Raw genomic sequence first — 24,376 nt, 5'->3', positions numbered from 1 at the left:
GGGGGCGTGGAATGCGGCCGCCGGCGCGAGAGTCGGGCGGGAGGGTGAGACCAAGTGTACAGTACTCCACGGCGTGGAGGTAGTGGTCCTGAAGGTAGTGGGGCGGGACGAGAGGAAGCGGCTAGGAGAGGGCTGCTCCGGCCTGGGCCCCGGGGAGGAAACGTAAGTGCGAGGAAGTTATAAGGACGGCCCCTTGCCAGGCGCTTGGCCCTCGCCTGTCCTCGCCAGCCCTCCCCTGCCAGCCCCAGCCCCAGCCCCGCCCCGACCGGTCGGGTGCACCCTCCCTCTGTTCACTTTGGTTGGCGCCCGGGGTTGTTGGCGGATACCAAGGAGACCCCTAAGCTTTCCAAGCTGCGGTCTGAAGCGGGCTGTGAGCGCCAGGCCCGCCAGTGGGGGCGGTGGACCGACGGCCCCGACCCTCGGAGGGGGCGTCGCGCGCAGGCGGAGGGGAGCTCCCTCTGGAAGCCAGCGTGGGCCCGTCGCCCGGGAAGGAGCGAGTGGACCGGCCCGCGTTCTTGGCCGCCTTCCCAGCCTGGGTGCTCGAATTCAGCTTTTGGCACGATTGCCCCGAGTTAGTCACGAAGGGATCGAAGAGAGCCCCAGAACTCGAGGATTTTCCCTTCCCGTGAGCCCCTTGAGGCCAGTACATGGTTCTTTCGCAGAATAATTTCGGAACTCAGTCTGCGGTAGGCCTAATCTCTAGACCTGTCCTCAAGGAGCGCACAATCAAGTAGCAAAGATAGACATGTAAACAATTTCGACACAGTGTGATGACTGCAACAAAAAGAAGCATTATGAGGTTAAATTTAAAAAGGTAATAACTTTAACGGCAGGGGGAGCGGGGGGGGTGTGCATGAAAGGCTTCCTGGGTAAGTGCTGCGGTATCTGGAGTTTGAAAGACCACGTGAAATTTGCTCAAGTGCATTTCCGGTGGAAGGAATGCTCCCAGACCTGAATGCTCCCAGACCTGACTGGCACAATCGGAGATAAGCTCAATAGGTAAACTGATCATAATAAAGGGTTTAAGATGGGCTAAACTGCGCGCTATCCTTTGGGCCACTGGGCTCCACTGCAGGGTGTTAAGAGGGCAGCAGTTTCAGATATTTTTACTTTGCTTTTGTTAATTTATTTTCTAATATGTAATACACGTACTTGGTATATAAAAGAGTATATACAATGATCAGCCATTCAGTTCTTTCTAGGAGCAACGGTTCTCTGCTTCTTGTGTATCCTTTCAGGGATTCTAAAAATACACATTTTTTTAAAAAAGTTTATTTATTTATTTACTTATTTACTTAAGCAATCTCTGCACCGAGGGTGGGGCTCGAACTCAGGACCCCGAAACCAAGAGTGGCAGGCTCTTCTGACTGAGGCAGCCCGGTGCTCCTACCAAACACCTTTTATAAACATGGTCTTTGGAGCGATTTTCTACAGCCCAGTTACTCATAGTTTATTCTTGATCTACAGCAGTACTTGGGGAGCTTCTTGGAAATGCGGAATCTCAGGCCCCATCCCAGACCTGCTGAATCGGAATCTGACCTTTAGCAAGATCCTCAGATGACTGCCTGTTAAAGTGTGAGAGGCAATGATACACAGTCATCCATTATAAAGATAGATAAGTAGGCAAGCAGAAGGCAGGGAAGCCTGGAACGCAAGGTCCCTAGGACACAATCTATCTTTTATTCACATTTGTATCTCCAGCATTTGGCACAGTATCTAATACCATAAAGCAAATATTTTATGAATTATTTAAAGGAGAACACAAGCCTAAAGTAAAGCGATGGTAACAGGAAAGAACTAACCTGAGAAATATTTAAGGGTTAAAACAATTCATTGACTGTGATGGTTAATTTTATGTGTCAACTTGGCTAGGCCATGATAACCATTTTTTGGTCAAACACTAGTTGTTGCTGTGAATATACTTATTGTATGTGATTAACATTTAAATCATTAAGCTCTGAGTAAAGCAGATTATCCTCCAAAATTTGGATGGGTCTTATCCAATCAGGTGAAGGCCTTAAAAAACCCACACTGAGGAAAAAGGAATTCTGCCTCCAGACTGCCTTTGGCCTCTGCAGCAGCAGCTCTTGCCCGAGTCTCCAGCCTGCTGGCCTGCTCTGCAGATTTCAGAATTGCCAGCTTCTACAATCTGTGAATCAGTGCCTTAACATCTTTCTCTCTCTCTCTCTCCTTTTCTCTCTCCTTCTCTCCACACACATATGCTATTAGTTCTGTTTCTCTGGATAACCCCAACTAATACAGTGACTGATTGTATGTGGGGGTGAAGAGGATGATGGCAGAAGTAGAGAATGATCCTTTTGGAGACTGAATGAGTGGTGGTGACACCAGTCTATGGGTGCTGAAATAAAAAACCTGAGAGCTATCCTTGCTTTCTCTCACCCCCTAAATTCAGTCACCAAGTTCGGTGATTTACTTTCACTATTAATCTTGAATCCATTTACCCCCCTATCTCTTGCTACCACCTTCGTCCAAGCTTTCTCTCGGCCTTTCTATGATGACCTCCCAATTGGTTTTCCTTCTCACCCACTTGCCCCTCCACAGTCCATTCACTACACACCAGGCAGTTTGCTTATTTAAAAATGTAAATGAGATTTTGACACCCCATTCACCCAGTTGAAAACCATTCAGTGGCTTATTTTTAAATTCCAACTCCTTACCATAGCATACAAGGTCCTGTATTGTTAGACTCCTACCTCCCATCAATCCCCTATGTTATTCTCTCTCATTAACTTCATTGCTACTAGACATGTAAGGCTACTAAGCCCTTTCCTATTTTTGGACTTTGTACTTGCTATTCTTTCTGCCTACAATGTTCTTTCCACACTTCTTTGCATGGGTGGTTTTTCTTTCAAATCAAAGTTCAAATGTTACCTTTGCACAAAGCTCTTCCCTGATCTCCCTCCTGCAAGAAGCCTCCCTCAGGAGGCTTTACTCTTATCTCATCACTGTTTTTGTCATAACATTTATCACAATCTCTAATGACCCTGTTTACATATTTAATGTCTCTTTGGAGTACAGGGACTTTGTGTTCTTTTTTTTTTTTTTAAAGATTTTTTTTTTAAATATTTTATTTACTTATTTGAGAGAGAGAGAGAGAATGAGAGATAGAAAGCACGAGAGGGAAAGTGGGCCAGAGGGAGAAGCAGACTCCCCACTGAGCAAGGAGCCCGATGCGGGACTTGATCCCGGGACTCCAGGACCATGACCCGAGCCCAAGGCAGTCGCTCAACCAGCTGAGCCACCCAGGCACCCCGGGACTTTGTGTTCTTTACTACTGTATTCCCAGTGCCTGGCATATAGTATGTGGTCAGTAAATGTCTTTGAAAATGACTGAATGGTGCCTCATCATAATAAGGAATAAAGATAAATTAACTTTTGGCCACAGATCTTGACATTCTTGTGGGACATCCAAATGGAAATGTCTAGTATGTATTTGGAACCACAGAGGTCTGGGTTATAGATAGATAACTAGGAGTCATCTGATTACGGTGGTGGATGGAATCATGAAGGACATCAACATTTTAAGGAGCAACCAGAGAAAAAAGATATAGAAAGGATAGGGGGTTTAAAAAAAAAAAAAAAGGAGCCTTCCAGTTCTATCAGTTTTTTGTTGTTTTTTTTTTGTAAAAAAAAATTAATTTTAAAACACTGTGGAATATGATATATTTGAAAATTCATTTTTGGAAGTCAGGAGACCTGGGTTTTAGTCATTCAAATATCAAGATTATATTGAACTGAACATTGGACACTTCCGTTGAGGACTGGAGAAAGCTCACAATGATTCCTTCTTTTCTGGAAATTGTCATAGTACACAAGAGTAGGTAGGCTCCCAAAAGCTGTGTTTGCTTTCTTAGCTGATTTAGGAAGGACATAGCTGGTTTGGGAAGGTCAAAAGCAAATTAACTGAAGCCAACGAAGCTTTAGCTTCAGGGCCGCTAGTTGCATGGACCCCATCCACTCTTCAAAGAAAGCCCTCCAAATTGTATATGCTTCAAACTCTATAAAATCTGGAACTGCCTCTAGGTGGGATGTAAGTACCTCAGTGGAACTATCAATTCTCTTTGTAGCTAGTCTCCAAAGCTGTCCCTTCAATGAATAGTACTCAAGCCCTTATGCAGTCTCTTCCCCTTGAGCCTGGGCTAGCCCAGTGATTCATTTTTAACCAGTAGAATAGGGCAGATGTGACATGGAATAGGCCATAACAAGACTTATAGCTTCCACTTGCATCTTTTGGAATGCTCACTCTGGTTGAAGCCAGCAGCCATGTAAGAAGTCTTACTACTCTAAGACCACCGTGCTGTTTCAAGCTAACTATATGGAGAGGCTGTTTAGGGAAAGAGCCAGACATTGGAGTGAAGAAGCCATCTTGGACATCCAGCCTAGTCGAGGCTTCAGATGATTCCATCCCAAATGTTTGAATGCAACTGCAGAAGACCTAAAGCAAGAGTTGCTCAACTCTTGCTCAACTCAGCAAGAGCCCCATCAACCTACAGATGAGTGAGGGAGAAGTTATCTTAAGCCTCTTAACTTTTGAGGTGAATTGTATGCAGTGATAACAGAAAGATTCTCTTTCCCAGGACTTTAGAATTTGGTGACTGATGACAGCACCCTGAAGGGAAGACCACAAACTCCTGATGAAGTGATGATTTTCCAGGCCACCTTACTTCCTTCTGCCTACCTTTGAGGTCCAGTTGTCCAGCTCTTCTTTAAATGTCATGAGGTACCCCAGCATCTTTCCAGTACATTTCATTCTTGGTCTCAGCAAAAATTTTAACAAATTTAGTAGTAGTAGTAGTAGTAGTAAATTACAGATAATGAATCTTTATAGAGCCTAAGCTCTGCTATAAAGTCAGTGTTTGGCACATAGTAGGCACTTAGTAACTGTTGAATGACTGCATGAATAAATTTCTGTGCAGAACTGTTTTTTTTTTTTTAAGATTTTATTTATTCATTGTATTAACTTGCCTGAAGATGTTCTAAGACAATGTATCTTAAAATGAACAAAAAAAATGTTAACAGAAAGAAGGTGAAACATAGGGAAGGTAAGACCAAAAAACAAGATTTTGAGTCTCTAGAGAAAAGGATAAGCTGAGGGACGCCTGGGTGGCTCAGTCGTTTAAGTGCCTGCCTTTGGCTTGGGTCATGATCCCAGGGTCCTGGGATCGAGCCCCATATCAGGCTCCCTGCTCAGCAGGAAGCCTGCTTCTCTTCCTCTGCTGCTCCCCCTGCTTGTGCTCCCTCTCTCAAATAAAATCTTAAAAAAAAAAAGGTAAGCTGACCTACAGACTTTTGACAGATACCTAGTAGAGATGAGAGGTGTCCTGTTGAATTGATATTAGCCACTATGATTCATTTTCAGTAGCCTTTCTTGCTCCACCCGTAGCAAGCAGACATCTGATTGTAATTTAGTTTCATAGGGAGAAAACTTGATGCCAGTGAATGAAGAAAATTGAATCTGGCTTAAAAACTAGTGTGTTGTGAGTTTAATTGGTGTGAAGCAATTCTCCTGAATCTCATCAGCTCTGGGTTGAACTGAATAAATCAATTTTCTGGACTTAGAAGTCCAAACTTTGAAGTGTGAGCTCATTCATTGATTTATTCAACAAATAATTATTGAGTGCTTACCCTGTACCAAGTACTGTTCTAGGTTCTGGGGATATTAACTTGAAGGTATTAATCTACATGCAATTGAAAATGGGTTTTGGGGGTTGGAGATGCCATGGAAAAATATATGGGCTATAGGTATGCAGCACTGATAATTTTTTTTTTTAAGATTTTATTTATCTATTTGACAAAGAGACACATTCGAGAGAGGGAACACAAGCAGGGGGAGTGGGAGAGGGAGAAGCAGGCTTCCCAGTGAGCAGGGAGCCCGATGCGGGGCTTGATCTCAGGACCCTGGGATCATGACCTGAGCCAAAGGCAGACGCTTAACGACTGAGCCACCCAGGCGCCCCAGCACTGATAAATTTTTTAAGCAGAAATTGAGAATTTATTCACAGTGTTGTGCATGCTGCTTTTTGAAATGAGGAAGCAGGGAAATAATTGTCTAGAATTATGTGGTAGAAGATTCATTCAGTCCTTAAAATGAATCTGTGATTCACATGTTAGTCTCTAGGGGAGCCCTATAATCACACATAACAGTATTATTTTAGATGACCAGAGTTAATTGATCAATGTTGGTTTAACAAATTAATATTAAAACCTCTGCCTGCAAGAACTTCATCATTAAAACCGTAAGGGTAGTAAATGACAGCAGAAATGAAGCAGAGCTGCCAATGGCTTCTTTTTAAATGAAGTCCCTTAAGTACCAGACTCATAATCTCAGAGATTAAATGAATTAAGGCTGAAGAGGTTTTGACTGCAAATAGGACCAAGTTAAGACATTTATAAAGTACCAAAATCACTGAGTCATTACATATGTAAAAAGATTGGATTTATATTTGATATAGAAACAACTACGGGCGCCTGGGTGGCTCAGTTGTTAAGCGTCTGCCTTTGGCTCAGGTCATGATCCCAGGGTCCTGGGATCCAGCCCTGCATCGGGCTCCCTGCTCTGAGGGGAGTCTGCTTCTCTCTCTCCCACTCCCCTTGCTTGTGTTCCCTCTCTTGCTGTGTCTCTCTGTCAAGTAAATAAATAAAATCTAAAAAAAAAAAAAACTAATTGGGGGCACCTGGGTGGCTCAGTTGGTGTCCAACTCTTGATCTCAGCTAAGGTGATCTCAGGGTGGTGAGTTCAGGCCTCACATTGGGCTCCACCCTAGGCATGGAGTCTGCATTACAGCAAAACAAAAAACCTAATTGAAAGACTTTTTCCTTTTAGCCCTCCCCAGCCCTCCCAAAAAAGCCTACCCAAGAATTTTATGACATGAAATGACAGCATCTCTGTTCAAATCCTATACATTTTCCCTTACTTACTTTTATATGGTACCACAATCCTAGAGTACCTTCCTATTCCTGTCAGTAAACTGGACAAGCCATACTCTTCCTAGGACTTTACCAATCTCCTGGCCTCACATTGTCCATTATGAGGGTAGCACCCAGTGCATTAAGCATTTATTGTCTTAGAGGAAGAAAATACGTTGTGTGAATTAGGTCAACTTCTACATAACCCTCAACTAGTTTCCCGCTCACCCACTCTATTCCCTATGTCAGCCAAAGTGATCTTTTCAAGACAAATCTGATCATATACTCCATTGCTTGATTTTACGTCCCCTCCTCCCACAACCAAGCTTGGCTTTACATTTTCAGTAAATGTTCTACAGATCTCAACGTAATGCTTTTTCAGCCAACCCAAGCCTGGCTCCACACTAGATTGTGTAACTGGCATTCTCAAAGCCATTCTTCTCCTTTGTGACCCTTTTCCCAACATTATTGTTAGTCTTCCCTACTAGACTGTAAGCTTGAGGGCAGTGTCAGGTTTGCTTTTTTTGCCATTCGTAGAGCCTAGAATAGTGGCTAACACACAGTAAGGCAGTGTTTTACTGTCATTAGGAAGGCTACTTATACTTTCAACAAATAATGCCATATATAGAATGTAACATTAAAGCTCATTATGTGGTAGCTACTAAAACTCTTATCTAGTTCATTTGGTTCATCCACTAAGATGAAATCATTTATGTCAACCCGCTACCCCAACTACTTACCAGATCTCTCAAGCCATTCAGTACGGTTTTCTCATCACTCACTTTTTCCTTAACACTCAGCATATTTTCATCAAATATATTTTCATAGGTGACCTCTCCATTATTACTTCCTGTCTTCATTTGAATGTACCCTACTGCCCATGTTTTCCTTTAAAACAAAAAAGGAATTCCATGATTTTCCACTGCCCTTTCCTGTCCCTTCTAGCTTCAGACCTCTCCCCAGACACTGTGCATATGTATCGCCTACATATCCTCAAGAGAACTAGCCGCTTTAACATTTCCATTGTGGTAGTTATTTGTATATTGCCTTACAGTTTGTCTTGACATGTTCCATCTTTGTAATTCTGAAAGGTAGATCTTGGTGCACCCTTTGCACAGAGAATAAATCAAGGCTCAGAAAACTTTGTCTAGTAATGAATACTTACGGATTTGGATTCAGTTTGACTCTGAACGACCCTTTTATTAACCAAACTCCCAAGTCAGCTGTTCACCTGAAGTCATTATTTCTAAAGCCTACAGTAGGGGTACTGCAGGGCCTCTCAAATGTGTATGTACACTAAACTCCATGGGAGCTTAGGGAAAATAGTCATCAAATACCCCATCACAGCCAGGGGCTGAGGAAAACGAAGAGATGCTGTCCAAAGGATAGACATCCAGTTATATGAGGATCTGATGTTTTGGGGACCTAGTTTACAGCACAGTGACTGTAGTTAACAGTGTGGTAAATGTGTACTTGAAAGTTGCTATCAGAGTAGACTTTAAATGTTCTCAACTCACCCTAACAAAAATGGTAATTAGGTGAAGGATGTGTCAACTAACCTTATTGTGGTAAACATTTCACAATATATGTATCAAGTCATCACATGTATACCTTAAACTTACACAGTATCAATTTTACTCAATAAAGATGGGAAAAAAAGTCTCACCACAGAGATTGGGTTGGAACCAGAGTGCTATTTTGTAGTTACGCTGGTTCGTTATTTTGCCCATTGTATCAAGTATAAATTCCCCCATTTTAGGCTCACCATAATCTGGTTCTTGGTCATCATATCTGCTTTTCAAAATCCACCCCTTTATTCAGATTTTATTCTACTTCCTCAAACAGTAGTTCCAGAAATTGTGATTCCTCCTGTCTGTAACCTACTGTGTACCTTACCCGTATGTCCTGAAGATACATATCAAAGAGGAAAGTAATGTGAAAAAAATCCTGTAACAAAAAAAGCACTATACAAATATAAGCTTAGATATTGATTCTAATGGCTGATAAAATATCGTCAAAGAAAAGTGCTTCCATAAAAGTTTTATTTATCCCCACAACAACCCTGTGAGGTAGGGTGATCAGGGCATTTGAAGATGAGAAAACTAAGTCTACATTACTTGTTCACGGCTATACTGCATAGTAAATATGTAGAAATTAAACTGAGATTTTTAAATATCCATGACTTTTATATTGATTCACATGGAAAAAGGCAGAGAGAATATTAACTCCCCCCTACCTTAATGCCAAAAGGACACTGCCTTGAAAAATCCCATTTCAAAAGATGAAAGTAGTATTTCATTGCTTATTTCTACAAAGATTTATAAAATAAAAAAATAGTGAAATATTTTACAGTTAATATATATAATGGTCTCATTCAGGGATGTCCTTCAGCTGTATATATATGATCAACTATTCCAAGTGCTAGAAATGCAAACTCTTAAAAAGTATGAGACAAGAATGATAATGAGCAGTAGCCTGAATCTTCTTTATTATTCCTCCATGTATCTTGAGTAAGTTCTGCAAAATCTGGTCCCAGCTTGAAAAAAAAAAACAACAAAAAACTACCACAGAGATGTCTGGTAAACTTTTATTTAGTTGCCTACTCTCAAACCACTGTCACATTATTTAAAACAGTGATTTCCCAAAGCTGGCTATTAGAATCACTTGGAGAGCTTTTTAAAAAACACAGAACTCTCAGGCCCCACTCTAGATCCATTGAGACAATTCTGTAGGGGCTAGGCCTCAGGAATCTGTTTTTCATAAGCTCTTCAGAGTAATTCTAATGCTGAGGTTTGGGAACTGCTGATGTATTTTAAAATACTAATATCAAAACCAAAAAGTAACTAAATATAAACTTGCTGCTCTCTTATCCCCTTTTAAAAATTTCTCAAAACACATTATATCCCCAGAACTCTTGCCTCTGGGCAAGTACTTTCAATTCAAGATACAGAGAAACATTTTATAAAAATGTATCCTAGTGAGTGAGACTTGGATTCCAATAATAATTTAAGTGGCATTTAAATATAAGATACTGAGTTTTGTGGTTCTTAATCTGAAATTTTAAGATGTGTTTTATACAGGTTCCTAGCAGGTTTTCACCTTGGGAAGATATGAAAAGTAATGACATAATCAAGCATATTAGCACTGAAAAAATACTATACTCAAATATAGCTCATGAGAGGAATAAGAAAGTGAATGAATGACAACCTAAGGCCTTTTGGCCCATACATTTTTGTTCCCAGTCCACTCTTCCCCTATAAGGGGAAATAAAATAAACATTCTTTCCTAGTTGCTTGGCATAGTAATTCAGTGGGTAACTATTAACTAAGTTAATTTAGATACACAAGATTAAAAGAGATAACAAATAAATACCTAGGAAGACAAAGAGAAGTCAGTTCAGAAAACTTTAACTAGCTACGGATGTGGTATATAACACCATCATGTTAGTACAATTAAATGAAGGCTTCAGTGTCCTTTACATTTCAGCTTTATGTGTTTGACACAAGATGTGGAAGAGATCTGGTCCTTATGAAGTATTCTGTGCTCGCTGTAAAGATCTGTAGGAATAATGAAATGCTTTCTTCACTGATGAGATGAAGTCTCTCTGTTTTTCAGGCAAGTTGACTGAACAAAACAATGAAAACGAACTTCTTTAGAAGGTTGAATGAAAGTAGTATCTAGCTGAAAAAGTCATTGGCCAAAGATAACTTTTTTTTTAAACCATTCTATGTTTAACACTAAAAACAAAAAACAAAAACAAAACAATAACAATAACCAAACAAACCAGAAAAACCAGAGAAATATAAAAAAACAATGTACACATCCATTTCACTGACAGGTACAAGAAAATAGCCATTTATAGAAGTTACAATGCTTTCAACACCCCCCCCCCCAATTTTGGGAAACAAGATAAAGCCATCGGGTAAATAAATACACATACTAGCTAATATAAAACAATTATGGTTTCAAATCGTTATCAACTCTTTTAAGACTCAAAGAGAAATATGGTGATATAAATCTGATTAGGGCTACATTTTTACATAGAATTAAAAAACACAACTGATTTAAACATCCTAACAATACAAATATTTAAAAGAATGTCTTAAAAGCCAGACATTTATCACTGGAAATATCACAATTATAATATGTACTTCAGATATGTAATGTGTAAATAGGTCACTTTTGCTGTGTCTTATCAGGTATCCATCTCTCCTGCATTTCCTACAGTCAGTTTTTAAAGAGTTCATGTTTCCTGCCTGAATTGAAGCGGCTGGGCACATCTCAATTCACAAAATAGGCACCTCCACTTAACTAAATGGAAGTGTTTAAGGTAACATTTACCAAGAGCTAAAGAAAAGAAGGGGTAATGAGAAGGTAAAACATATTAAAGTGGAAGGAAACTGAGTAACTGTCTCTTCAAAAATTATTTTAAATTTTGTATTAACAACAAATTTAAAATGACTCAAATCGAGTAATGAATAAAAATAAATTGGTCTCAAGAAATTTTCTCAGGCCATATAAAATTTCTCTTTATTCCTTTACAGAATCTTGTTATGCTAGATTCCTTTGTCAGTTGACTTAACTCTCCTAGCATGGGACTGAGAACAGCTTTACCATTAATAAAAGAGGATTAAAAGTTGGTGTTTATTTTAAAGTGCCCATAAGCACAACAGTACAGGTGCTTACAACTCCCTTTCAGTTACGGGAAAGCCCTTTGAGACTGTGTTTACTTAATCAGAAAAGCTTTCAGCAATTATAATGCATGCTGAAAGCTTAGATCTTGTATAGGTTTTGGGTTTTACTGTTTGAGCATAAAAGGGGAGCAAAGAGAAATGTAACTGGGTTCACAATTTTGAACAAGAGCATATGTAAAGGTAACGTATGTACATTTTATTTCAAGAAAGACAGAAGACAAACAGCATAAAGATGCCCAGATGCCCTAAAGATAAATACATTTCAAAGATTCTCATTAAAATGAATCTGGAGTATTTTTTCCTGCAAGCAAAATACCTTTCTTTAAATTAAAACAAAAACAACCAAAACAAACAAACAAATAAAAAAAAAACCAGTATTCTGAATTGCAAATGTTTTGCTTTTTTTTTTTTGCAGAAAATCTGCCATGATTATTTTTTTAATGAATAAGGATTTTCCACAAAACAGGCTTGCTCTACATGCTAGATTTTTTAAACAGTTCAGTGACACAATATGCTAACTACATACACAACAGATAATATAGTAAGAAAACACTCAACCTGATGAAAAGTTAAAATCTTCATTAATACACTGAAAATTGACATAACTCATGCCTTTAAAATCAAAAATACAAAAATTAAATGTTTTCCTAAAAAGATTTCCTTATTTTAAGGATTCATTTGAAAATGAAGCTGCATGTAATTTGTACAATAAGTTGTACAAGTAAACAGGTAATATACATAAAAAATTAAGTGACATACTCCTCAATTATCAGTTGTCCACCTTTAATTTCCAATACTGTACTTTCTTAACAAGCATACAAAATATCAAACTTCTCTTTAGAAAAAGTGCCGTTCTTTGACATCCTTTACACAAAAACAGTCTGAGCCTGTGGCATGTTAATGCAGTTGAGAGGCAAAGCATACTAACTTTTACAAATTCTACCTTCCATAAAAAGCCTCCCGAAAAGGAGATTACACACCACTATAAAAATATCAACCTCTTGTGGTAGCTGCATTAGAGAACCAAGGCTTGAAGACTATTTTCATATAGCATAGAAAACCACTATGAGAGCATATTAACTGCATTGGTGGCTTGGGAGTTTACTGTGCCACAGGATTATGCATAGCTACTGTAAGGTACCAAGACTGTTACACAGAGTTTTAAATTGATTGTAACCAAGAGCATAACAGAGGTACTACCAGCCCATGCAAAATAACTAAAAATACTGAGTCACTGTGCTGAATACTTCATTCCTGGAGAAAACCAAAGGCAGCAGTAACCACATCAAGCCCAACAGGTGACCAAACTCATTCTCCTCAAAGATTGGTGAGCACAGTGAAGTCTGAGGTATACCTTTATCCATTAAATCTGTGTGCCATTGCAAGATATTACCATTTGGGAACACATGCCATCACAATGGTTTAAATCTTTTGAATATTAGTCATTCATATATTCTTATCTACCCAGTCCTTTGATTTTTTTTTTAAAAGATTTCACCTACAGTAGAATATTACAGAAACAAAATATAAATGCATGTCTTTCTAAATGAAACTTACATGGACTAAAAGTAGAGAATATTTTTAAACAAATATACAATATGCAGGCAGACAAAGCAGGAAAACGGCCATTCAAATGTATAATAAAAAACTAAAAATTGACTATTTCCAGAAAACTATGAAGCGCCTCAACTAAAAGGAATGCATAATGAAAATCTAATCTAATACAGGTCAAAAATGTAAAAAGGTTATAAACCTTAACAGGAAAAATAAAACAACTTTTACTGGCCATTCCTGTTGAAATGAGAATCTTAAAGTAACAGAAAAGTGGCTACAAACCCACTTAGAGCACCAAACAGAGAGAAAATAAAAGTCCATTTTCATCTCTGTTATTATCATAAAATCCTGTGTGACTACAGGTCAAACTGCTGGTGGCAGAAACAGAATTCTTTATAAACTGCAGATGTCCTGTACATAAAAAAATTTCACTGGAGTTGCACTAGTTCTAAAGACTCTTCTGTTTTAGCCTACCTACTGTGTGTATTCAATCTGAGATAAAGTCTCTTTCTGTAACCCTTGATTATTATTGGGCACCAAAGATAAGAAAAGCAAGACGGGGTACAAAAATGCAAAATTTCAACAGTAATGGCAATGTTTTTGTCTTAGTCCAAAAGGGTCCTGCATTCTCTCCCCCTTCAGTGATTTGACAAGTCTTTGTACTTAATCTGGGGGCAGCAAATCATGCAAGCGAAATCTGTCTCTGATGTGAGGTCGAACATCTTCATTCTGTGTGGAGAAAAAGACATTTTAAAAGCCATGTAATTTCAAAAATATGACCCTCATAACATTGTGAACATTTTTCCTTTGCAGAGAAAATATACTATTTATTTTACAACTTATATTATTTTGTTTGCCAAACATAAAGATACTATAGAAGCAGTTAACTAAGAATTAAATTTAGATTTTAAAAAAGAACTGTCATTCAAGTTTTAATTCTGTAAAGAATGATTATGCACTAAGAGGCAAAACCAAAAGACAGGTAAAAGTGTTAAGCCACTGAACTCTACTTTATATATTAGGAAAAAATAACCCCAGAATAAAGTTTTAGTAGCATAAGCATGAATTCTAGACCTCAACAATGAAAGCAAAGTGAAATCAATTTAATACTACTAGTTAGTGACTTGCAAGAAGAAGCGCAATGAAATAAAAACACCCAGTCTACAAATTTTTAAATACTGATAAGCATGATTTTAATATAATTTACAAGGTTAGGAAATGCTTGTAATCCTTTCCAACTTTTGCCCTAATTTGACACCAAGTTGACTTAAAATGTCAGTACACATAAAGCAATTAAAAAGGTTTATTTCAATAGAGTTGAGGCAACAAAAGCAAAATAGAGAAAGAAAATTAAGATACTTACCAGTTCTACAAGCTTCTCCAGAAATGGAATCAATTTTAGGAGTTCATTGTCATTTTTATCCATAAACCAGCTTTCTATAGGGATTCCGTTAGATAGCTAAAACAATAAATAATTAAATCCTCTTAATTTACATTTTGACTAGTTTGTAAAACCTTGAAAGAGAAATAACAGATACTTAAGAAATACTGATCTATGTAAGTTCCTCTGAAAAGGAATGCCGTCAAAGTTACTGCTTGTCATATTTAACAACTCCACAGTGCAAGAGACAGATGTTAAAGAATACATCAAAGCCTAATTGGTTTTTCTGCATAATGCCTTCCTAGTGTATATGAAACTAAACAAGAAAGATCCATTGAAACAAGTTTTGCATTAACATAACAAAATATTACTTGACTGATTCAAGAAATGGCTACTATTAGTCAATGCAAGGTATCGTGAATGAAGGGGTACTGCCAATGTAAAGAGAACACTACCAGAAAGCCTATACTTTTACACACGGACCGTGTCACATTTCATTGTTTTATTCCCAACAAACAGCAGGATAACCTGAAACAGCGTTAATGTAACAAACAGATTCAGTGATATTTCACTGAAGAGGAGTCTAGAAACAAGAATGCAAACCATATTTGTTTTATAGTAAATAATCTCTAGGTTGTCTTTAACATTTATGCAGAATACTGTGTTTAAGATAGAGGACAAGTGAAATGATTTTATCCAGGAACCAATATGAAATTCTTAAAAACACATTTCAAAATGTGAGCAATGACCTAAATTAAACATATTTCAATATCATATGCAGTTTTCCCCTTTTCTCCTTTTTCATCTTTTTACTTTTTTACTTGTTCTACCTACATCCAACCCAACTCCCACCATCCCTATTCTGCAGATTTATTGTGAAGGAAATCTCAGAACTATCACATGAAAATATTCATAATGTAAAACAGATCTTGCAAGGATGCCTCATTTCTAGTCCAACTTATATTTCTTTTAAAGGCTCCCCCTTTTTTTTAAGACTTTATTAGAGAGACAGACAGAGCACAAGCATGGGCAGCAGCAGGCTGAGGGAGAGGGAGAAGCAGGCTCCCTTGCAGAGCAGGGAGCTGGACGCGGGGCCCGATCCCAGGACCCTGAACCTAAGGCAGGTGCTTAGCCAACTGAGCCACCTAGGCACCCCCAAGTTATATTTCAAAGAAATACTGACACAGGGTATAAATATATTGACAAATTAGTCTAAGAAGTTATTTCAGAATGTCAAAGCAAACATACCAGAACATGGTTAAGCTATTTATAATTCTCAAACATGTTTACAATTACTTAACAACTGCTAAGAATACCATTAACTGATGTATATTTTATAGTTCCTTCTTATTTAGACTTACTACCCAGATTTTTATCTGTGTTGTAATTCATTTAAAAGAAAATTTTCCACAAGGAATATAGCAATTTGGCATTTCTAATTCTAAAAGATAACACTAAACCGGGAAATTTCATCAGTGAAAATTCTGTTCTCCCATCATACTCTGTTTGGCAGCATTTGTTCTCATTATATATATTTTTTCCCCAATCTGCATTTGTTTAGCAACCCTGCCTTCCTACCTGATATGCAAAGGCTTGTGGTGAGTTGTCAATTATTATAGTCTTTGAAAGGTCTCTTCCAAGGATATTTAAGTCCTTTATATAGTTTCCTTGTACACAAACACAATGTTCACGGAAAAGCCGATGCCTAAACATAAAAATAAAAACAAATTAACTAAAAAAAAAATCTCTAAAAATTACATTTCTGAAACATATACACATACCATAGGCTTTACAATTTAAGCCTTATTATTTTCTCTCACAAAGGAAATTCAATTATAAATGTGAGCCTAAGCTTTGGGCTACAGTTTTACTTTTAAAAATGTTAGCAATTACTGAAACCTTACAACCAAATATTACCATGCCTTTAAGAACTTCGGCTTATCCCAAAATGTTATTATTAAATTATAAAGAGGGATTAAAAACTCTGTAAATTGTTTTTGTAATTTATTTACCCAGGAAAGCTCAGTTCAGATGCAGCATCTGGTTGTCAGCGAGGTCCTGCTTTTTAACCAATTTTCCAGATGGTTGACTGAGGCACAAGGAGGTCAAGTGACTTGCCCAAGGTCACACAGTAAGTCAGTGGTTAGCCCCGCATTGGAACCCAGGATCCTCCTGGCTCCCAGTCCTTTGCTCTAACCAGAAGACCACACAGCCTCCCTATCCCTGTACATGCCAGAATAGAAAATATAAGAAGGAATGTTTCTGTGTTGGCATTTTTAAAAATGTTTTTAGTTTCCCTTATAGTTTTTGAGAAAAGGTGTGGAGGCCAAAACATTCCATCATTTCAACTTTTCCCAAACACCCATCTTTCTTTTATTTTAGTGTGAGTGTATATATGATCATTTGAAAAAACAAGGATTGAATGAAATGAATTCTGATTTAAGTATTACAAATGTAAACTAATGTTTCACCAATGATACTCAACTAAAAAATGCTGTTATCATTTAAAACTATTAAAGGCTTCATAATAATACTTATATACTGTCATAATTATATCATCTCATTTAGCACTCAAAATGTTAGTCTCCGAATACTAATAATTAATACAGATCACCTTGAAATGCTCCATTCGCATATATTAATAATTTGGTAGTTTGGCTTCCTTGTGTCTTAATCCCACTAAACAATTTTTCAACAGCTAGGGCCTATTCATACCTATATTTTTAATTATGGAATTTCAAGAAAGGGGCATTTTCTACCAACAAAATCTGCCATAGCTCTAAAAACAACAAAAAAACTCAACCTTAAAAACACCAGTGCCAGTGGTGATGACAGAGTTTTCCAACCAGAAAAAATGTAGTAAAAATAGTTCTCTTCCTCCCGTTTTATAAAGAATACTTTTCATTAAATGGTATCTACCTCTGTATGGCTTAAAGACCATCTTACTTTGAAAAGGTTAAGACCAGACAAAAGAATTTAAGTCCTGGTTGGGCCTATAAAAGATTCCATTTTTATTTATATAAACATTTACATTACATATGAGGAAACTAGAGAGGCAGGTGCAGCACATAATGCAAGTTACTAATGTTTCTTCCCTAATAGCAGCAAACTCACCCAAGACAGGAGACAAATAAGTATGTATGTGGATACTAATGATTACTTCAATTAAATTACACTAAAACCCCTCCAGTTATTCAGGAGTCTGAGGGTCAGTAGCAGGTATTTGCAGTTTTAGAAAGAAACTACTTCTGCCAGTCATCAGATTTGTATTTGGACTTGTGAGATTCAGAGATCATAGGAATTTCGGAGTATACCTTGTCTTCAACATAATTCCCTTAAGCACTCTAATGAATTCAGTATACTGTTTAAAAAGTTCTTCCTTTTTAAATGACTCAAATACCACTACATAAAACAAATTTAAACTCCCAAATATGTAGATTTTATAAAACTAGTTTAAAAGAGGGGTGTTAATCTGTAACATCATAATTCCATGACTATGACTTGCCCCCCAGTAAAATGAAAGCTCTAAGAGGGAAAGGCTTGTATTGCTCACCACTGTTCCATGGAACATTGGAGGTGCTGAATAGAAATCTTCAGAATGAATGAAGTCATCAAAGCAAAATCATTTGTGTACTTTTGTTAAAGTTAGGTAAAATGAGCATGTATTATACTTTCATGAATAGAAAACACCATTTTCATTTTTGTATCTGATGCTTGCTTATATGGAAGATAAAATGGAAAGTGACAACAAGGACAAATTTTGATCCTTTAGATTAAAAAAAAAAAAATCACAGTTCTATTTTACAAGAAAGAAAATCTCCTAAGTGTGGACATGAGAAAAAAGTCTTTTAGCATAGTTGCAACCACTCAATAACAAAGGTCCTATTAACAGTAGAAATTAGGATTTTCCACTACAAAAATATGGAAGAAAGTATTCAGGAAAATTAATTCCCAGCTATTAAAGCTTTTATGAGCCTTTTCTGGCATCTCTCACAGCTCTTGGTCAAAAACATCAAAGACTAACTCCGACATCTTAAAGGATGCAGCAAGACTGCTAGCAGTCTTAATATCTCACTTCAGTTGACAGAAATAATGGAACTAATTTTCAAACTGTTTTAAAATTACCCAAGGCACTCCCACCTAACCAGGAACACACTGCATCTGCTGGCTCAGGACACACACAAGGCACTGAGTCCAGATCAGGATAACTTGAGTGACTAAACCAACTGCAATTTCCAATTAGAGTCATGTAATGTTGCCTTTCCATGGAGGACAAATTTGCTCTTGAAAAAAGCAAAAGAGTTTAATTTATCCTTTCTGTTAAAATTAACCTTTATTTCTCTATGCCATTAAAAAGGTGATATAACATGCATTATCTCAGAGACATAAGGAAGTGAAAGTATCATGCACACAGTGAAAAATTCCACATACCCCCAATCTCCCCCCAGTCCCAAAAGAAGTGAGGATACAGATGGAACCGTGAGTGAATATATACATTTGACTTTTGTATCCTTTAAAGAACGTCTGTCTGGAGTTATATCATTAGGAACTCTTAAAGAGTTTGGGGGCTTAAAAAAATTCATTTCACCATTCAACACAACCAATCTCTATATATGCAGCCAACTGAAAATGGCCATCAAAATTAAATAGAATCATAGTAATTTCATAGATCAGTGTGACAGACATTTCCACTATTTCTTAATTAAATTTACCTGACCAGTTGCTTTTTAGGGTCTAGTATGTTCAGTAACTTGTCTGCATACACCTTCTTAGAAGCAGTAAAAAGAATGATCTACAAATTCAGGGGAAAAGAAGTAATCATTATACATGATCTAAATATGGGTACTATATTGAATAAAATAAAAATACTTATGTAATTAGCTTAAGCATGTTTACCTCATACATCTGAGACATTCGTTCCAGGAATTCCCTGAAGAATGGTCTTAATCTCACGTAAACCTGAAGAAATAACAAAGACAGCCTTCAGTAAATAGACATATAGAAGTAGAAACAACTTATTTATAAGAGATGTTGTGTTCTAACTTTGAATATAATTAAGAAGTTCATATCTTAAAGTAATAGGAAAAGTACACTAAGTACCACTCAACCAAATATATTTCATAAACCCAAAATCACAACAATCTTTTGGCAGGGTAATAATAATCATTGGTGATGTCACTTTTTAATATTTAAATGGCAGCATACAATATAATAGAACTTTGTGGAATATAAATTTAGTAAACATTTAAATTAAAAACGGAAGGTTTCCCTTTGAGATTTTGATCCACCAATCAGCTCCATCTTCCAGCCAGGTAGCATCCATCCAATTATTAGGCAGGCTGTGTGTCCACCTCTAGCTGACCTGTCTCAATGACCTTCCTCTATACTCAGAATTTCTTCTCAACAATCACCTGCTAATAATACCTTTATTTAAAATCTCTATTAAGATAAGTAATGTTCAAGAAAGAGATGTCTGGATTGGTGGGTTTAAATACTGGAATTTTTCAGAATTCAATCTTGTTCTACATTTACTGATTCAGACATGGCATCTAAATTAGCACCACTGGGCTACTCGAGATTGAAAATGTAACAGTCAAAAATACCAGATATCAAAACCTACTGGCAATATCAGGAAAAACTACAGTACCCAAAAAACTGCCTTATATACATTATTTTATTTCTTTGTGTCTATCTTCTTGCCTACATTTAATGTAGCTCTTGTAATACACTCTAGAATTCAAAAAGCACAGAATTATAAACCATAAGCAATCACTAAAATGGATTTACAAAAGATTTTAAATTCATTTTGTGACAAAATTTTTTAAAAAGAAAATTTTATACTTTATACTCAACAGTGATTATTAACTTCAAACACCATGAACAAATATTTATAGAAGATCTATGCACCAGATTTCACTGGATTCAGATTAAAAAAACAAACAAACCACTAGTAACAACAAATTCAACATCTAGGCTTCATGAAAATTTAATTCTGTCATTAATACACAACCACACAAAAATGATAAAAATCTTGTTCTGGGAATGTTTTAGGGAAGAACAGGGAAATCATGCAAAGGATTCTAGGAAGTAGCGACCATTGTACTACCAATCTTTATAGTTTCCAGAGCCCTTTGGGCATAAGACAATGCCAAATATATGCCAAATATATAGTAAATACTTGATTAAGAAAAAAAAAACCTGTTGAGTAAATGAAATAGAATTACCCAAAGTTAAGCAATATAGACAAAACAGAGAAAGAGAAGCAAGCCTATATGACTACACAAGGACAACTACTGAATTTCCTTAAAAACTAATCATTTGTAGAAGACAAATTTTGAGCAATTGTTACTATGCTAATAGTATCACTACCCCTACCTCCAGGCTAGGATGATAAAGTATACTTGTTTTGAATCCTATTAGTCGCATTTTATTTCAGTTTCTTGACTAATCAAAAACAAAGTGAAGCCATACCCCTAGACCAAATAAAAATAACCAAATCTTTGGTATCCAATCACTATCATTTAGGATAAGGCACAACAATTTAACTATAGAGCTGCTCTTCTAATTAAATTTAACATTTTTCATCCTAAAAACATTTGGTGTACTTTGTGGCCAACCCAAGTAACTGACAGATTTCAGATATATTACTACTGCCTTAACTGGTAAGAACATTTTTATTAACTATGGGTCTTTTCAAAAATAGATTTGTGATGATTAAGAAAAAAAACATCAATTTAGTCAATACTTTTTCCCAATGACCTCATCTCAAGGCTGATGAACTATGAACCATCAAAGCCTTTTGTTTGTTCCTAAGGAAGTTTATTATTTACATGCATTTAATAACCAAAATACTTTATTTTTGCATTTATATAAATTATCTCATTTGTTCTCAATATCTGTTATCACTTGCTCCATACTCTAAGGTAAGCTAAGTAAGGTCCCTGTTATTTGGGATTTGTTTCCTCTGAACCCTAACATACTTCCATTTTAGAGGAAACTTCTATGTAAACAATATTATCCAAGCATAGGAAGGTGAACACCATACAAAGGTGACATTTCCAACTTCTTACACAGGACTTCAGATTAAATCAAAACTATAACTTTATTATACATTCTACTACTGTGACCATTCTTAATATAAAAATACATCTTAAAATTTGACATTACTTTTAAAAATGTACTTGTTTACAGAGAATGAAAGGTGGCACTAAAGATGGGGGAATATATTGCTAGGCTGTTTCCTTACCATGAGAATAGAATTAATTGTTAGCTATAGAAATTCCTATCCTCAAAACAGATTCACCATTTGAACAGGAAGGTGTTTCTGTATTAAAATATATATACAGAAACTAAGGTGGTTGGGGGGGGAAGAATATAGAAAGATACAAGGTAACAGTGAGCAGAGGTGGAAGTTCTGCTATGTGCTACAAAGGCAAAATCTCAGAGAGAAAAATAGAAATTGAGACACAAGGCAAGCAGGGTCTAAGTCATTTGGACGGATATATTAAAGCAGAAATCTATAGAAGTCAAACACTAAGTACTGTCTAGTAGGAAACAGAAAACAGTTGTAAGATATGTATAATAAAAAGAGACAACAATCATTTATTGTGTGGGGTCACAGAGATATAGAAATAAACAAATGCACAGAGGCATTCCAGAATGCTTCCAAATCTATTCCACAGATGCTCTTAACTACATTTATCTTCTCCTAACTTTCTCATCACAAAGATTCCTGTCCTGAACTGCCTATTTCCTATTTTCCACGTTCTTTCTCTACTTAGTATTTCACTAACCATCCTTCTTCAAACTTCTCTTTACAAAGTTTTAATCTTCCATCACTGAACAACATACCTTTTGAAAAAGCCAAAAGTTTAAAAATAATGCAGAATGCTATAAAGAAACAATTATATAAAAATACCATACCCAAAGATACGTCTTAAGTAGGACTGACTACTATGCAAAGATACGAATTTATGAATGTTCAAAATACAAAACTTTAAAAATAAAATCTACTAGAATAATACCTGCAAAATAGTGATAATGGAACTAATCTTGTATATAATCTGTTGTGGACTGATTTTGCTAAAATTTAAATTTTACATAGAAAAGTAATGAATATATAATAACAAACTATTACATTAACAGTACATCAACATTCCTTCTTATAAACAATACCTGACAGCCTATACTCTCTTTGGTATTAAGACAATGAGAACAGCCTGTAATTGTGTAAATATATAGTCCAACCAGGCCATAAATGGTAAGCAAAACTAGATTTAATAAAAGTAAAACTGATTATATTTTGTGATAGTCTAAGTTCAAATTCATGACTAAGTATGCAATGTCAAGCTATATAAACTGAATAATTTCTATTAGTTTACCAAACCTTATCTAATTTCATAGATAACTTTAACAGCATGACCAAAAAAAGAAGAAAGAGGAGGAGGAGGAGGAGAGGGAGAAGAAAACACCCAAAGCAGCCATCACTTTGTGGGCAAGTGAAGAAGAAAAAAATTCCTTACATGTAAATCTTTTAAGGAAAAATATGTCTTTTTTAAAAAAAAAAGATTTATTTTAGAGAGAAAGCTCAAGCAGGGGAAGGGGCAGAGAGAGAAAGGGAGAGAATCTTGAGCAGACTGCGCTGAGTGCAGACCCCGATGCGGGGCTTGATCCCAGGACCATGAGATCATGACCTGAGCTGAAACCAAGACTTGGATGCTTAAGCGGACACTTAATGGACTGAGCCACCTAGGTGCCCCTAAGGAAAAATATTTCTAAATGGTTGTAAGCACAGATAATATAACCTTAACATATCCAAAAAGAAACATCTTATTAAAAATTTTTCCATGATATCCTTTGAATTTATTGCTATACTGATAAAGCTTTTTAAATTGTTTTAATTTTTAATTTTTTTGAAGTAAGCTCTATGCTCAAACTCATGACCCCAAGATCAAGAGTGGCATGCTCCACCACCTGAGCCAGCCAGGTGCCCCATACTGATACAGGTTCAAAACAAAACAAAAAACAGTCAATTCAGTGGGACTCACCTACTTAAAGAGTATGACACCTTTAAATAAAAAGATGACTGGTAAATGCTACTTATTTAATTAGCAGTAAGACTTTAAAGCAGTAGAAAACCAACAAAGCTGGGGAATGTGAAGAATGAGATGCTACAAATAACTGAAAAATCTAACTATTCATAGATAACATAGGTGTACAAGTGACTCTGCCAGTTTGTTAACCCTTCTGTACACCTTGGTCTCCTCATTTATAAAATGGGTAAAATAACAGTACCTACCTCATAGGGTTGTTGTGAGGATTAAATAATACATATAAAGCACCTAGAAGAGTGCCTGGCACACTGAGACTGCCAACTGTTATTACTATCCACCTTATTATTTAAAAGTACTCAGTCATAAGGAGAATAGTGGGAATGAGTATGATTCTATGGGGCAGAACTGGGTAACCTCAACTCAAAGAGAAAGCTGTACAGCAGCAGTCTATACTTTTAAATCATGAATTGCATCAGCTGATAGCTTAACTGTTTAACTTAGTTAACATTTTCTTAGCATCAGTACTAGAGCACAGAGATGGAACCTAAATCCTGTTTACAGAAGAGGGTTGCTCAGGTAGGCCCTGTGGAGACCTCAACTTCATAACCCACTTTAACACAGTCCCAACAAGTAGATGGCTGCTGGGGATACTATCTGTAGGCAGACCAATCTGGAAACGAATAGGTAAATACTAAAACATCAAAATAAAAAATAAGAAAAACAAAAACCCCCAAACTAAAAGATTCTGCAAAACATTATACTAAATA

General features: G+C 36.6%; 1 protein-coding gene and 1 long non-coding RNA gene across 5 annotated transcripts in view; one reads left to right on the top strand and one right to left on the bottom strand.

Annotated features, from left to right (window-relative positions):
* Positions 1 to 21: 21 nt before the first annotated feature.
* Positions 22 to 23,146, top strand: LOC113909106. The gene is made up of 4 exons (XR_003515692.2): positions 22 to 162; positions 663 to 814; positions 4,599 to 4,741; positions 22,960 to 23,146. It is a non-coding gene; the product is annotated as an uncharacterized LOC113909106 (long non-coding RNA).
* The window catches only part of CTDSPL2 (CTD small phosphatase like 2), an 80,898-nt gene continuing 65,455 nt past the window's right edge, over positions 8,934 to 24,376 (bottom strand). For all 4 annotated transcript variants that reach the window (XM_027570151.2, XM_027570149.2, XM_027570148.2 and 1 more), the window contains exons 9-13: positions 19,453 to 19,515; positions 19,269 to 19,348; positions 16,135 to 16,261; positions 14,539 to 14,634; positions 8,934 to 13,904 (exon numbers count right to left, since the gene is read on the bottom strand). In XM_027570151.2, the coding sequence (XP_027425952.1) occupies positions 13,839 to 13,904; positions 14,539 to 14,634; positions 16,135 to 16,261; positions 19,269 to 19,348; positions 19,453 to 19,515 (432 nt within the window). In that variant the 3' untranslated portion in view covers positions 8,934 to 13,838. The remainder of the gene's footprint in view (positions 13,905 to 14,538; positions 14,635 to 16,134; positions 16,262 to 19,268; positions 19,349 to 19,452; positions 19,516 to 24,376) is intronic.

The sequence above is a fragment of the Zalophus californianus genome, chromosome 6, assembly GCF_009762305.2.
Source record: "Zalophus californianus isolate mZalCal1 chromosome 6, mZalCal1.pri.v2, whole genome shotgun sequence".
NCBI classification, from domain to species: Eukaryota; Metazoa; Chordata; class Mammalia; order Carnivora; family Otariidae; genus Zalophus; species Zalophus californianus.
Note: the sequence above shows the minus strand (reverse complement) of the source record. Positions and strands in the feature narration are given on the sequence as shown.